This window comes from Euleptes europaea, chromosome 7, assembly GCF_029931775.1.
Source record: "Euleptes europaea isolate rEulEur1 chromosome 7, rEulEur1.hap1, whole genome shotgun sequence".
Classification (NCBI taxonomy): Eukaryota; Metazoa; Chordata; class Lepidosauria; order Squamata; family Sphaerodactylidae; genus Euleptes; species Euleptes europaea.
In genome coordinates, this window is record NC_079318.1 from 10,802,797 (window position 1) to 10,819,437 (window position 16,641).

The 16,641-nt window shown below is 44.3% G+C and overlaps 1 protein-coding gene across 1 annotated transcript in view; it reads left to right on the top strand.

Moving 5' to 3' along the window:
* The first annotated feature begins 2,281 nt into the window (after nucleotides 1-2,281).
* The window catches only part of MTHFD1L (methylenetetrahydrofolate dehydrogenase (NADP+ dependent) 1 like), a 188,239-nt gene continuing 173,879 nt past the window's right edge, over nucleotides 2,282-16,641 (top strand). Inside the window, exons 1-4 of the mRNA XM_056853654.1 lie at nucleotides 2,282-2,397; nucleotides 3,247-3,347; nucleotides 5,193-5,332; nucleotides 16,198-16,306. Coding sequence (XP_056709632.1) covers nucleotides 3,287-3,347; nucleotides 5,193-5,332; nucleotides 16,198-16,306 — 310 coding nt within the window. The 5' untranslated portion in view covers nucleotides 2,282-2,397; nucleotides 3,247-3,286. The remainder of the gene's footprint in view (nucleotides 2,398-3,246; nucleotides 3,348-5,192; nucleotides 5,333-16,197; nucleotides 16,307-16,641) is intronic.

A 16,641-nucleotide genomic window follows, 5' to 3' on the forward strand; every position in this document is an offset into this window, starting at 1 on the left:
AACTTACAAGCTCCGCCAGCCCAACCGGCTGCCCAGCCGCCACCGCAACAGACCGGCGTTCCCGCCCTTCCTACCCCTCCGGCCGCCCAGCCGCCTGCAGTCTGCGCGCCGCCGCACGTAAGCACTAGCCCCATAACTGTTTCTAAGATCTCCATGGCCGACGGGGGGGCCCCCTCCAAAATCCCCATCTCCGAGTCCTTTTTAAATGTCCTTCGGGACCAGTGCCTTTTAGAACGCTCCGCTCATACCCTACCTCCTGGTGTTTTGGAACAGGGAGGGTCCTGGTACAAGGACTCGAAATTGTATGTACCCAAAGCTCTCCGGAAGGACGTTTTACATTTAGCTCATGGAGCCAAAACAGCTGGGCACTTTGGGTTTCTGAAAACCCTTCACTTATTGCGCAGACAGTTCTGGTGGGGGGGAATGCGTTCCGACATTGACTCCTTCATCCGCAGCTGTCCCGTTTGTGCCGCTGCGAAACGATCGCAGGGCAAACCCTCGGGACTGCTACAACCTCTTGAAACGCCCAGCAAACCTTGGGAAGTGATTGCTATGGACTTTATGACTGATCTCCCTCTCAGTGGGGGTAAAACTGTGTTGTGGGTTGTTACTGATTTGTTTTCTAAACAAATACATTTGATTCCATGCGCAGGGATCCCCTCTGCTCAGAAACTGGCCCGCCTCTTCGTGACGCATATCTTTCGTTTACATTCGTTTCCGCGTAAGATAATTTGTGACCGCGGAAGTGGTTTCGTTTCTAAGTTTTGGAAAGCTTTCCTCAAGTTGGTGGGAGTGGAACAAGGGTTGTCTAGTGCATACCATCCTCAAACTGATGGTCAAACTGAACGTGTCAATGCTGTACTTGAATGTTATTTACGCTGTTATGTTAACTACCACCAGGATGACTGGGTGGAACTGTTACCTTTAGCAGAATATGCCTACAATAATGCCATGCATCAATCCACAGGTTTTAGCCCATTTTTTGCTGTGTATGGACAAGATTTCAGTCCTATTGCTCCTGCAGATGATGTAGAGGGGGAGGGGAACCCCGACATTGCCTCCTGGGCACACGCCCTCCGTACCACTTGGCCCTGGCTCGTTAGCAACCTCGACCGGGCCAAGCGTAAATACAAAGCGCAAGCTGACAAACATCGCTCCCCCGGGGGTGATCTGCAAGTGGGTGCTTTGGTTTACCTTTCCACCAAAAATCTCCGTTCCACCCGTCCGTGCCATAAGCTCAGTGCTAAATTCATTGGCCCTTTCCCCATCACCCGGGTCATAAACCCTGTCACGGTGGAACTGGCTCTCCCCAAATCCTTGAGGCGTGTGCATCCTGTTTTCCACATTAGCCTCCTCAAACCCCATGTTGCTTCTCCACAGTGGCATCCGGATCCACCTCCTGCGCAACCCATCATGGTGGGGGGGGAGGAACACTTCGAAGTCTCCAAGATCCTTGACTCCCGTGTTCACCATGGCAACCTGCAGTATTTAGTCCGTTGGAAACATTTCCCCCCTGCCTATGACGAATGGGTGCGCGCACGGGATGTCTCCGCCCCCGACCTCGTCAACGCCTTTCACATTGCTTACCCGGATAAGCCAGCCCCCTTGCGAACTGGGAGGGGGCCCTGAGGGGAGCAGAATGTCAGGCTGCTATCTCGGTTTCGTTATTGCCTCTGTCTCTGCGCTGTACTGTCTGGCCCTCAAGGTCGCATACCTAGGCCTGGGAACTCAGCTCCTGGGAAACTGTATTCAGCCTATGCTTGTAATCTCCCACCTTTTCTGCCTTATATTATCTCCCAGCTAGTGAGTCTCTCATAGCTGTCATTTTATTCGTTTGCACTGTATGCCTATTTGACCAGTAAAAGCCATCTGTTTGGACTCTATATGACTTTGTGGTGATTTCTGGTTCTGTGGGCCAAGGGCTGACACATGTGGGGGTTTCAAGGGCTGTTTTTGCCTCCCAGTCCATTGCTGCCCCGTGGCCTGTTTGTTGGTCCTACAGGTTGGTTGACCTCTTTGTGAAGCCAGTTTTAAAACTTGAGGAGCTAGCAGGGCTCTCCTTATGTTCTTCTGAAACTTCAGACCTGTGAATGCATTTCTGCTATATTCCTCTTCCTCTGCAAGTGAAAAAATATAACTGCTTCTGTTTGTTGATGACCAAATGTTTATTTTTATACTTCCAGTATATATTCCTATTTGGTAGTGTTCTAGTATTGAACGCCTCTGACTTTTAAAAAAAGAAATCCAGTCTAACCATCATGCTGACTTCTAGATTGCTGACGAAATCATAAAGCTCAATGAGGACTGTAACATTCATGGCCTTGTACTTCGCCACTTTAACAAGTCATATACAAGCAAAATACTGAACACTGTGAAACCAGAGAAAGACGTGAATGGGTAAGTTATGTACTATGAATTAAAGTGACAGATACAAACATATCTCATTAGAAATACTGCAAATACCAGTTTTTTTGCCAATGGGTTCCACTGTGGACTGGTTTACATGGGCAGCAAAATGAGATTGTAACCAGGTGATAACCTGAGATATGGATAAAGAAGATTGAGAAAGGGGACAGGAGCAGAGGAACATGTCATTGGGTTTCAAAATGGTTGCCTTAAGAAGGGAGCACTACTCTCTAAAACTCTCTTTTGTTTTTGATTTGCAGCTATATAGTCTTTATCCTAGTGTCTGAAAATAATTTGACAGTCGAAGCTTGCCTATATATAGCCTCTGTTAATAATAATTAAATTAACACAAAGCCTCCTATTTAGTAACTCCCAAAGCACTTTCTGTTTCTGTATGAGAAATGTTAACAGACTTACCCTTCTTCCCTAGTATGGAGTCTGTTTGACCAAGTGACTTTCAGGTGGACAGTAGAGTCACTATCAGGGAACACCCAACAACCCAAGGAAAACTAATAGAGCTACAATTGGGGTAAATGGGTATTGAATGTGGTTTTATGCATCAGTAGATGGGAGAGTGAGGATTTGCTTAGCAATTGAAAAGGAAAGGTGGGAAGGGAGGAACAAGATTTCTTCCAGAAGAGACAGCCTGTTTCAAACAAAGTACAACTCAGCAATTCTGTCCCAAAGTGTAGCTTTTGATGTATGTATCTTTAATGAATGCGTGCAAATGGACTCTAGCTGGTCCCCCGTTGTCATTTCTAATCCTTTGCATTTTAAAAAAAACGAATGCTCTTTTTATATGTACTTACATATGTGTACTTTCATGTTTTTCTGTCACAGAATAACAGATGTTAACTTGGGAAGATTAGTTCACGGAGACATGAATGAGTGTGTCATTCCCCCCATTGCTAGTGCAGTGATCCAGCTTCTGGAAAAACTAGGTGTGACATTTTTATTTTGCAATCCCCAGCAACGGTACTTTGTACATTCATGTCCAGATCAGCAGTGGGTTTATTAAGTGGACTGGGCCAAATGTATCCCTGTTTCAAGTTCTCTTCTGTAATGTTACCTGCCTTCCAAGGGGGTTGTGAAAATGTGATAAGGAAATTGTATGGACATAAAGGGGAGGAGCAGAGTGAATCAGGCTGCCCTGCCCCTTCCTCCCTACTCCTTCTACTTGCCTGTCAGCAGTGTCTCCATGCTCCCTGGAGCCAATGAAGTGGATCCATTCTGCTAACAGCACTGCCTTTCCCTGGCGCAAAGTCCTTCTGCTGATATGAGAGGTTTTTCTGCTAGCATCAGGGGAAGGATTCTTGTGGGGGAAGAAGCTGTTGGTAGTAAAAAGTGTGTGTGTAAAATGCCGTCAAGTCGCTGCTGACTTATGGCGATCCCTTATGGGATTTTCAAGATGAGACTAACGGGTGGTTTGCCAGTGTCTTCCTCTGCATAACAACCCTTGTATTCCTTGGTGATCTCCCATCCAAATACTAATCAGGGCTGACCCTGATCTTTGGCTTCCAAGATCTGACTAGAACAGGCTCTACCATGCTGCCTTCCCTCCTATTAGCAAAATGGATCTGTGGATTTCCAAATGAGAGTACCATGTCTTCCACACAATCCTTGTAATATCTATAGTTTTTAAAATTTATACTGTACTTCTTCAGTAGGACCTTATAACAATACTTAATCCTAATCAAACGTTTCTCATTCTAAGGTAGCATCAACACTGGTGCATTTAAACAATACTGGAGACATTTGCCCAAATTATCTGATCCTGTTTTGACCTTTGATATGCTCCCTTCCAGTCCTTCAGCTGTTACCACTACAGATGAACCTTTGGTGCAGTGCTGGCCTGGTGTATACATTGATGAATTCAACTCCTCAATGCCTCCACATACAAAAGAGGAAGCAAATGTTGTTTATCACTGCAGTTTTAGACTGATGGTATTATGAGATCTTAAAAGGCAAAGCTGGTAGCAGTGATAGGTGATAGAATGACTTGAGTTTTTTTTATGCTGTGGAATAGTATAAGACAAGAAATGCATTAGAATCTGTGTGGGTCTGGATCTTATTATAACTAGACAAGTAACAAATGTGTGCAAGTAAAATGTTTATTATTTCATTTAGCAAGGTGTTATTACAGGTTAAGTATCCCTTATCCAAAATGCTTGGGACCAGAAGTGTTCCATATTTTGGATCTTTCCCTATTTTGGAATATTTGCGTATACATAATGAGATATCTTGGGGATGGGACCTAAGGCTAAACATGAAATTCATTTGTGTTTTATATACGCTTTATACACATAGCCTGAAGGTAATTTTATACAATGTTTTAAATAATTTTGTACATGTGGGGCATTGTGGGGAATCTGCTGTTGGTGTGACTGCCCAGCACACATGTACCATTTTATTACCCTTTTTGGACGCTCAAAACCTTTTCGGATTTTGGACTATTTTGGATATTTGAATTCTGGATAAGAGATATTCAACCTGTAATACATCTGCTACTGAAGCCAAGAATTTCATTACTTATCTAAATACACAAAGACAGACTTTTGTCTGTTAATCTGCCAGAGTCCATCACATAGTTCTTTTTGTACTGCATGGTGGTCTACAGACTCAGAAAAAAAAGGAGTGCTCCTGTTCTCAAGCTTAAAGTGGCATACGTTTTCATAGAAAGGGGAAAGAAACCCCATATCCTTAGATTAAAGCCTACGGTTCAGTTGTGTGTTCTCCAGTGAGAGTAATACAGCTAACAAGAGCAATTGTTATCTTCCAATATCCAGCAAATACTTCCCTAGATGGGAAAAAGGTGTTACTCTTAGGAGTTGAAGGACCCGTAGAAGTCTCTCTGCAGTGCCTTCTTCAAAGAAAAGGGGTCATGACCATGAGCTGCCCTTGGAAATTGAAGCAACTCCAGGCTACGGTAAATATTATAAGAAATTAAATATTAGTTTTCCTTTTGTATGTAGGACTAAGCAAGGTATTTCATTCATTCATTCAGAATGTATTTATTTGTTTATATGTTTGTTTAATTATGAACTTCACCTGTACCCTACTTCCCCCCCCCCAATGAGATCTCAGAGTGGGTTACATTGTTCTCCTTTCCTCCATTTTATCCTCACAACAGTCCAGCGAGGTAGGTTAGACTGAGTGTGTGTGACTGGCCCAAGGTTACCCTGCAAGCTTCCATGTTGTAGTAGAGAAAATGGAGATTCGAACCTGGATCACCCAGATCTTAGTCAGATACACAAGCCCCTACACTGCACGAACAGCAGTTGTTCATTCAGTGAATTTAGGTCACTACATTGGTCTCATTCATATCCTTATATCCTATTTGAGTTTTACTCTCCTACCCTCACATCCATGTGCAGGGAGATCTGGAACAAGTTTTTGGTTCAGTTGCATCTCTTCCCTCCTTCCCCAACTTCTGTAATCACATGCACAAAGATAACACTTGAACCAGGAAGTCCGTGGTTATCTGAACATGGGATATCTCAAGCTCTAAATATTTAAGTTGCAACTGGGGGTTTGATATTGGGGGCTAGGGAGGATTCCATGTTGAAAAAGCCCTGAAATCTTATAGCCTGTATGTTTCTTTGTAATCGTGGAGGTGGGGGTGGGAGCAGGAGTGAAGCAGGATGCCACTTCTGATCTCAACCAATGTAAAGATTGAAGGCTGAAGGACAGAATGGAGATTGGACCAATCTCATAGAATGAAGCACTTGTTTCTTCTGACCTGGTGACCCAATTCCTTCATCCAAGGGACTTCTAAATAGCTGCCAACATTATGATCGCAAAAGCAGCAAAACCATGCTACCCACAGAAAATTTAGCAGGCTGTATACTTGTGGGGACAGGGGGGACTTCCCAAGTATACAGAAAAAGATGCCTTTGTAAAATAACTGAAAGAAGGAGAGAATTCCCCAAATACGGCTTGCTGAGAACTGAGCATGTCCCAGGAGTATTTCCTTTTGTCTGTTCTGAACCTGTTTCCCAAGAGAAGAGTTGGTTTTTATACCCCACTTTTCTCTACCTTTAAGGTGTCTCAAAGTGGCTTACAATCACCTTCCCTTCCTCTCCCCACAACAGACACCTTGTGAGGACAATTTCATTGGGTGCCTCTGAGTGCTAGTATTATGGGAGAGGCAGAAAAAGTTCCCTTTGTCCATTTGGCGTAATTTTATAAACTTCTATCATGTCTCCCCTTAGTCATCATTTTTTTCTAAACTGAAATGTCTCAGATTCTCCGGCATTTCCTCGTAAGAAATCTTGGTTGCTCTCCTTGTAATCTGCCCAGGTTTTGTAATGTCCTTTATGAGATACAGCAGCCAGAATTGCACACAGTATTACAAGTGAGGACCTGGAATTCCCAGGTTCAAATCACCACTGTTGTGGTTTTATCTTATGTTTTCTCCTGTTCTGTTTTCTCCTATGTAAGTGAAGGACTGCCATTCATTCTTATGGACAAAAGTAAAGCCCTGTGCTTGAGGGGAGGAGGAAAGGGAGAGAGAATATTGGAAGAGGGGGAGAAGAGAGCCAGAGGAATATCTGATCGGATGGAGACAGGGAGTACAGCCAGGGAGTGAGATGGTGGTAGGGAGAACATGCCAAGACAAGGGAGGGGGAAAGAGGCTAGAGGATGTTTCCAGGGAGGAAGGGGGAGTAGGAGAACGGAGCGAAGAGAGACTGAATGAAGCACCGGAGTGGAAAAGTGATGGGCTTAGGAGTAAGAACCTTCTCTCCCCCCCACCAGTCTCCTCCCTTCCATGAAATTTCAGTGGCCTTTGGATAGCAATAATATAAGTAGTACATGAACCTGAGAAAAGTACAGTAGCTTAATTGGCTTGCTCAGAATCGTATCATATACAAGCTGAAATAAACCTTTTCCCAGTGTTTCACAGAGGTTCCCAGAAGGTGGCAGCCAAGTCAAAAGGTTTTATATGGAAGTTTTCTTTTTTTCTTTTCCTTTGGACTCAACGCAAAGTAGGTTTTCCCTGACTGGAACAGTCCTTTGGCAAGACTTTGTTTTTACAGCTGCTGATGTTACTGTAACAGTTGATGTGCTTTAAGTGATGGACAGAAGTTTGCAAAGGCTCCCCCTTCATCCACAACGCAGCGCAAATTCGCTGAAGTTAAAACTAAGTGGCTCTTATCATTTTCTATTATGTTGTCATGTTGTACTCATGTTTTAATTTTGAGTTTAGTGAACGTTTTGTGCAACTGTAGATGACAAGGGCACCTCTAATTCAAACAAACCATCCAGAAAATAAATCCTTTCCTTTCCTTTAGAAAATAAATCATAATACCTCTGTTTTACTTTTATTATTCCAAATTACACATTGGTGGCTTACAAGGAATTGCCAAGGGAGAGGGTTAAACAACTGGGAAATTTGCCCCTGATCCATATTTTCCCTATAGGTTACTTCAGGAATGAGAACAGGCCAGTTTCCCCATTTCCTTCTCTTTTCTGTCTCTTTTGCTGATGCACAACTAGAATTCCCAGCATAATGTGCATGCTCAGTGTTCATCAGGGCATGGAAGAAGGAAGTTTTTTAAAAAACCTTTTAAAAATACTTTTTGTTTAATACTTTACAAAGGCATATATTTCTGCATACCAGGAGTCATCCTAGTATACAGAAATCCCATACTTGTTTTTCCCATCTGTAGCTGCAACATGTTATACTCCAGAACAGTAATTTGCACTTGCAAACTCACCAAAAGTCGAACTGCTTGGCCACTTCTAGTGGGGACACGCAAAGTGTGGAACATGGAAGCTTGGGGGAGTGACGTTTCTCTCACAGAAAGCACTACAGCCAGTTACAAAGCAGTACGTCAAGGGGCGGGGATTCAAATGCTTCCTGATTCCTCAGAGTTCTTTCTCAGCAAAAGAAAGGATTTAAAAAACGAGGCTTGGGTTTCTTCCCTCCATCCCATTTCTCCATATGGGTCATGTGACTCTGGGAATCAACTATCCTGGCATAGAAAATGGCTTCCGGAAGGAGAGGAATGGGGAAGGACAGTGACTGTCACTACCATCTGCTGACTGATGGCTGGATCCAACCTTTAGACAAAGTAGCCCTGTTCATATATTACAGTGAACACATGTACAGCCTGCATATACGTGCATACATCTGCTTGTAAGAAACAGCCAATGCACGTGTACTGTACAAATGAACCTAGGGAACAGTATTTGGATAAATGTGGGGTTTCTGTCACATGTTCAGCTATACATACATTGAATCTAACATGAGAATGACTCAATGAGCCTGCGTGGTGTAGTGGTTAAGAGCGGTGGTTTGGAGCAGTGGACTTTAATCTGGAGAATCGGGTTGGTTTCCCCACTCCTGCACATGAAGCCAGCTGGGTGACCTTGGGCTAGTCACACTTTCTCAGCCTCACCTACCTCACAGGGTGTCTGTTGTGGGAAGAGGAAGGGAAGGTGATGGTAAGTCAGCTTGATTCTTAAGTGGTAAAGAAAGTCAGCATATAAAAAAAACAATTCTTCTTCTTGTAAAAAAAAATCTGGACTGCATTCAAACTTGTGAACAGGGCTAATGAGTATTCCTGGCTAGAATATATTGAAATCATGCCCTATCTACAAAATCCAAGTTTAAAAAATCAGAATATAAAGGTTCACTGGCTAAGATGGCTAAATGTTTTTCATTTGTGTGTAGAAAGTCTCTATTTCTGTTACTGAACATGGTCCTTTATTCCTTACACTTCCAACCTGTCATATATTTATTAACTTAAAATTTACCTACATCAGTCTTAGAAAAAACATGCTCTCATTACGTCCATTAACTGTACAAACAAAGTATTCTAAATTTGATCATGGGATTTTACAATGTCATTTTTAGAAATTGATTCCAACTGTAGGGGAAGGCAATATTTATACAACCCTCTAGGTAGGAAGGCTGTCCAATTATGTGAAATATACAGTTACGCTTTGTCGTTATCATGGCATACTTGGCTTACGGTGCCTGCATTACCATTCTTAGTGTTTGACTTTTATCTTGGGAGTGGGTGTTTCTTCTAGGCCTACTTCAGTTTAAATCCCATTGGAGGTAGACTGTGTCCTGCTTTTAGCTAAAGTTTCAAAGTATTTATTGGCATTAATCTTCCACAGACTGGAGGAAGAAAATACCAGTGAGAGGCTTAAGCATATGGAGAGCACTATCTGTTCTGTTCCTAAGATGCTGCTTTAGTGATAGTTTGTTTCGTGTGGCTTTTTAACTTCATTCCTTGCAGTGTGATCTCATTAATTCTACAACATGCAACTAGTTATCCTTTGGGTGCATGTTAGCACTTCTCTATATCTTCTTATAGCATTTGGCTGCAATTACCTGAAGCATCTGTTTTGCATCAGGTTCACTGTCCATTTGGAGGCCATATGGAATGTTTTCAAGGGGGTGGGCTTGATCATTTAATTATCTCATCCGCCTCTAACATGGTTTTTGGTGTAGTAAACTGGTCTACTGGGTTGCTCATTTGAGGTCTTCTGAGTAAAAATATTTTAATCGTTTTGTAAACTCAGTATTACAACTCCTGTTTCCAAAACAGAACTAAAAATGACAAAGATCTGAGAGTGAGATTTGTGTAGATATCTTTTCACATATTCTCTGCTTTCTGCCAAATAATGAAGAGGCTACTTGTTGCACAATGTAAGCTCTAGCCCTGGGACAAACCCATAAACAGATTCCAGCAGACGGCAAGTCCACGAAAGCAGTTTTATTGGTTATCATCGACAGGTTTCAGAAGCCATATTCAAAAGGACACTAGTAAGGGGCAAAGGCAAGGGGCATGGCATATATGGATGAGCAAAAGGAGATAACTCGTCATCCAGATAACCCCCCTCCCAGAGGCAGGAAGGAGTACTTGGCGATTCCCACAGTATGGGAATCTATGAAGACTAAACACAGGGCATGGACTGGCCTTGGACAGAATAGCAAAACAACACCTGGAAGCACAACCCCGAACCGTCCTCATGGTCTGCTCCTGACACACATTGACTTTATTGAATATGTATCCTTTTTAATCATCTACATGAAGCACTGTTGAGAAGTAGTGTAGCCTTTGCATTAGTTTGCCAAACAACCCTCCCAGTTAGGATTAGGGCTGTTGATTCGGTTCTTCCGAACCGAACAAACAGACGAATTTCCCCCGATTCGGGGGTTTTCAGTTCGTATGGAACCAAACTAAAAAAAAGGTGGGAAAAGGGAGCGCCGAATTTGGCGAGTTCCGGCAATCGCCGGATAAATTCGGCAGGTTCGGTGTTACCCGAACCTGCCTTTTCCCGCCTTTAAAGACTGCCCCGCCCGGTTTCCTGGGACTCCCAGGAAACCGGGCGGGGGGTCTTTAAACTGCTCCGCACGAAGCAGTTTAAAGACCCCCTCCCCCCTTCCTGGGACTCCCAGCCCTGGCCCCGACGGCGACCGTGGGAGTGGGGGAAGGAGCCCCCCAATCCCCACTTACCGGGGAAGGGGTCCGGAGAGGCTCCGCTGCCGGGCAAGCGCACCGGAAGCTGGCAAGTGGATAGGGCGGCCCTGCAGGGCCATGCCCGACAGGCGGGGCACAGCAGCAAACTCAGCCCCCGTCCCAGTCTGTCTTCCGCCCATCAGCTGGTCGTTGTGCCGGACTGGGGGGGGTTTAAACTGCTCCGTGCTGCCTAGGCAGGCAGTGCAGAGCAGTTTAAAGACCCCCGCCTGGTTTCCAAACTGCTCCGTGCTGCCTGCCCAGGCAGCGCCAAGCAGTTTAAAGACCCCCCTTCCCGGGACTCCCCGCTTGTCAGCTGGGCGGGGGGACTACCCAGCTGACAAGCGGGGAGTCCCGGGAAGGGGGGGTCTTTAAACTGCTCCGCACTGCCAGCCATGGCAGCGTGGAGCAGTTCAAAGAGCCACCCGCCCGCTTTCCTGGGAATTCGGCTGAATTTTGTTCCCAAACTCAAAACTCGTGCCGAATTCCATGGAGCTGAAGCGGGGGAGTTCGGACTTCGGTGTTTCCCAGATCAAAACGGGCCGGATTTTGCCGGATCCGAATTGTACCGAATTTTTTTTTCAACAGCCCTAGTTAGGATCAGAGTTTATTCTTGAAGTGAGCACGTTTTAGAAATGCATATAGTTCATGCAAGGGAGCAAGCAAAAAGGTTGCTCTGCAAGGGTCTACTAGGAGCCAGCATGGTTAAGAGCAGCGGACTCTAATCTGGAGAACTGGGTTTGATTCCCCACTCCTCCACATGAAGCCTGCTGGGTGACTTTGGGCTAGTCACAGTTCTCTCCAAACTCTCTCAGTCCCGCCTACCTCACAAGGTGTCTGTTGTGGGGAGGGGAAGGGAAGGCAATTATAAGCCGGTTTGAGACTCCTTAAAGGTAGAGGAAAAGTGGGGTATAAAAACCAACTCTTCTTCTTCTAGGGTTGCCAACCAATGATTGGTACCCAGCAAGGAAAGGGGAGTGGGGACATGGGGTGCTGGTGTCACATGCAATGTGATGTCACTTTCAGGGAAAACCAGAAGTGACTGCATGCCACTCTAGGAATCAGCATGGTTTAGTGGTTAAGAGCGGTGGTTTGGAGCGGTGGAGTCTGATCTGGAGAACCAGGTTTAGTTCCCCACACCTCCACATGAGCAGCAGAGGCTAATCTGGTGAACTGGATTTGTTTCCCCACTCCTCCACACGAAGCCAGCTGGGTGAGTTACAGCTCTGTTAGAGCACTCTCAGCCCCACGTACCTTACAGGGTTTGTTTCCCACTCCTCCACACGAAGCCAGCTGGGTGACCTTGGGCAAGTTACAGCTCTGTTAGAGCTCTCTCAGTCCCACCTACCTTACAGGGTGTCTGTTGTAGGGAGGGGAAGGGAAGATGATTGTAAGCCGGGTTGAGTCTCCCTTAAGTGGTAGAGAAATTCGGCATATAAAAACCAACTCTTCTTCTTCTAGGGTTTCCAACCAATGATTGGTACTCAGCAAGAGATGGGGAGTGGGGACATGGGGTGCTGGTGTCACATGCAATGTGATGTCACTTTCAGGGAAAACCAGAAGTGACTTCATGCCACTCTAGGAATCACTGGAAATGTGACATCACATTTTGCACTATGCCAGTGGTTTTTTTAATTTTTCTTCTGCCACTTGAAGAAGCAATGGCAGGAAGAGCAGGTAACCCAACGGGCGGGAGGCCTCCCACAATAGTGGGAGACCTGGCAAACCTGGACAGACCTCGCCACCATATTCCATGGAATGTTCATATCATCTTGCCAAAATGCAAAGCACATGAATAAAGATGAAGAAAGGACAATACTGTATCTACACCACATACCTAAAGCGGTTAGTAATCATTCCCTGCTCCCCACGTCCCTTTTAGAACTTAAAATTTTATTATTAGGAATTTCAGCAGCACCTTCACTGACCTACAATTCCTAATACTCTTTAGCGTAAGCCAAGACAGGTAAATTGGACCCACTTATTTGTCTTTAGGCAGTCCACGGAATCCGTAAAACTCTTCTCCAACACCACATTTCAAATGAATCAACTTTCTTCCTGTCAGGTTTCTCATCATAGGGTGTCCTGACTGTCAGCAGACCTGAGGCCAGAGGCGGGAAGCGTAGTCAGATAGTGGTCTGAGGGTCAATATCCAAAGGGTCAGTATCAGATGTGAAGTCCAAATGCCAAAGTCTGTTCCAAGGTCAAGGCCACAAGATTCTCAGTATCAGAGGCGAAGTCCAAATGCTACGTCAAGGTCCGTTCCAAGGTAAAGGCCACAAGCATCTCAGGAGTAATCAAAGTCCAAAGAGAGCACCAAGTAGTAGTAACTAGTTGTTCCCACACTGGCCTCAATGCAAGTACCTCCTTAAATAGGTTTAGGGTGAACCAGCTCTTGCTTGTTCCTCTGTCTCAGCATCCTCTGCCTGGTTGAGCTCATTAGCCTCATCACTGTCAGCAGGGAGTGTGCTTTGCTGGGCTTGCAGTCCAGCATTCCTCCTACAATCGTGTAGCATTGCTTTGGAGCCCTTGGCACCCCAGCAGCTTTGGGGGGCTGTCTGGTGACAGTGCCTGCGGCTGGCCCTCTGACACAGGTATGTCCCCTGCCCTGGGTGGCTGTAGACACAAGGAAGCCTCATCTCTCTGTAGCTGCTCAGCCTGCTGCAGTTCCTCCCTTCCACTGCCTACTGCTTCAAGGTCCTCCTCGTCTGAGAAAGCCTTAGCAGGCGGCCCCATAACATAGCGTTTTCAAGGTAAAAGAGAAGTGGTTTAACATGGCCTTCTTCTGCGCAGTACTAACCAGGGTTAGCTGAAGTGGCACTGCCATTGTCTACGAAAGATCCTCCTCCATTGTCACCTTCTACTGCTGCTGCTGCCCAGTAGCTATCACCATTGGAACTGCCCATTCTTTTCTGCTGATGTGGTTGTTGATCTATGAAGGGGGTGGATGCATTTTAGTCTGGAGTCTCAGCTGTGACCATTCTGCCTTGAGTGACTCTGCTTGGAGTTTAGCATATTGGCATAAACTCCTTATGGTATTGCTCTCAGCTTTGCTGACATCCTCAGACCCCCTCACCATGTTATGGTGTGCCTCCAAAAGGAGGATAATTTATTTATTACAATATTTGTACCCTGCCTTACAGTTTAAAAATAAACAGTCAAGATGGCTTATGGTGATGACAAAATTCATGTAGTATCTTTTATTAGGACCAACCAAACTGACACAAAACATTGTATAATCTTTTGAGCTCACCAGAACTCTTAATCAGGCTAGATTTTAGAAAATTTAAAATGATAGGAGGGTGAAAAACCGGTTCTTGCAGCCATGGTGTTAAGGTCTGATCTTCCATGCATCCTTTGTGGGATGCAAACAGGCAATTAACTGTATTGCAGGCATGATGTCACCTTACAGTACAAATTATTATGATCCACTTACGGTAGTTTTGTAGTGTTTAGCCCAAGGCTCATTAGAGCTTGGAAGGTAAGCAGGGTCACTCATGGTTAGTACTTGAGTGGGAGACCACCAAGGAAGACTGAGGTTGCTATGCTGAGGAAGGCAATGGTAGACAACCTGTGCTTGTCTCTTGCCTGGAATGCCCAGTGGGTGGAGTCATCATGAGTTGCTACTCAACAGCATATTCTTTTATGTCTTCTACCCATGGCTGTTGCTTGTTTGTGTGTGTGTGTGTGTGTTTTGGGGTTGTTGTTTTGCATTTGCATGTATTTATATCCTGCTTTTCTCCCCAGTTGGGGATCAACAACTTAGAAGATCGTTCTTCCCTTCTAACATGTGAAGTAGGCCAGGCTGAGAGATTGTGACAGGCCCAAGGTCACCCAGCAAGCTTCCGAGGTAGAAGTGGGGATTCAAACCCGGGTCACCAAGGTCCTTCCACCACTCCACACTGGCCCTTGCTTAAGTTTTTTTTTCTTTTACAAACTAATTTTATTTCAATATGACATGGATATACAAGAGTATTAAAACAGTTGGAAGAATATCCAACCTACTCAAGCACTGTGGAAATGAAGGGAAAGTACAGGGGAGAATTTTTCATTGGATTGCGCCAACGATCAAAAATGTTACTAGAGCAGAGTTCATGCTAGACACATTCATGTTAACGTGCAAATATTTTTGTCTGGTTTTGGCATGAGAAACAATCAACCCCCTTCCCATCCACCGTATCAGAGTCATGTGGGAGGAAATTATAAAGTTAGTGTTAATATTAGTGCTTTAAGTAAATAATTACTTGCTTCATTTATACCCTGCCTTTTATCCCAATGGGAACCCAAAGTGGCTTACATCGTTCTCCTCTTCTCTACTTTATCCTCACAACAACCCTGTAAGGTAGGTTAGGCTGAGAGTGTGAGACTGGCCCAAAGTTATCCAGCAGGCTTCCATGGCAGTGTGAGGATTCGAACCTGGGTCTCTCAGATCCTAGCCCGATACTCTAACCACCACAGCACACTGGCTCTACATAAATATTTAATAAACCACATAAAATGATGCAATAGAATAGGACTGCTCCTCTTCTATCTCCATCATTCAGTTGCTGTGGATGTCTTCTCTCCCACTGAAATGATGTAAACATTCAGCAGATTATAAAGGCAATAGCACAAGCTTTGGCCATAAAAAAAAATGGCTACATGTATGAGTTCTTTATTCTCTCACCATTTTGCCACCTTTATATCCCCAAGTGCATGGCATGGGAATAAGTCTAAGCCCAGCCAATTTAATGTTACTAAGGAAACTTTCTCTACCCACCCATTTTTAATTAATCCAGGGACAGGCATCCCTGGATCCAATATTTTAGACTATTCTGAAAGCTTGGTTTGTAGGAAAGAAAAAAAACATTTGTAGCCCAGCTATAATGCCAAATCAGGGGTTGACATGAAAGTGGAAATTATTCATTTCTGAGCCAGGCACATAGTTGGGGGAGGGGGGAGAGGGCATGAACCTGAAAATCACTTCCAAGAATAATTCCCAAAACAACAAACTGTGGTTTGTCATTAAATGTCCACTATAGGAATAGCTTGTCAATTATTTCTGTTTAATTAAATCTCATAGTTCTTTTGTACTTTCTTGAACATTGTAAGCTTTATTTGGCAAAACACAAAAAGAACCTTTTTTATTAGGATTCTTTGCCTGGTAATGCGCATATATGTATCGTTTCTTCATTTAACTTTTTTTCTGATCAAAGTGGATAAAGCAGATTAAAAATCAACATTGTACTTTCATCTGGAAATATATACTGATCTTTGGTCTTTTAGCTGAAAGTTTTTTATCCATTGTCTTCCCCCCCCCTCCCCACTTGCCCTTTAGCTTCATGATGCTGACTTAGTCGTAGTAGGCAGTGCCAAACCCAAAGAGATTCCAGTTGCATGGGTGTCTGAGATGACTGCTGTGAATTGTTCACATGACTTTTTACATGGTGAGTTCCATTCCCACTGAATAATATTGTATATCTGCAGCTTTCAGAGAGCCGTTTTCATGCCCTCCTGTGCCCTTTGTTAAGTATTTTTCTGTCAGAGAATCTGATGAATTGAGGTCAAGTCAGAAACTGTTTTAGTTCCTTCCTGGTTTCTAGTAGCGTCTGCTGATTATGTTTCTTGGGTACAAAAATGGACACATCCAGCAATCTATATAATGACGATTCAGTGTGACCTTAACATTGATGTATATTAAGACTGTCCTAAACATTGCATTGTTGAGGTGTATAATGACATCACGCAAAATCTCGGTAAGAGAAATCTGTTTTGCACACTG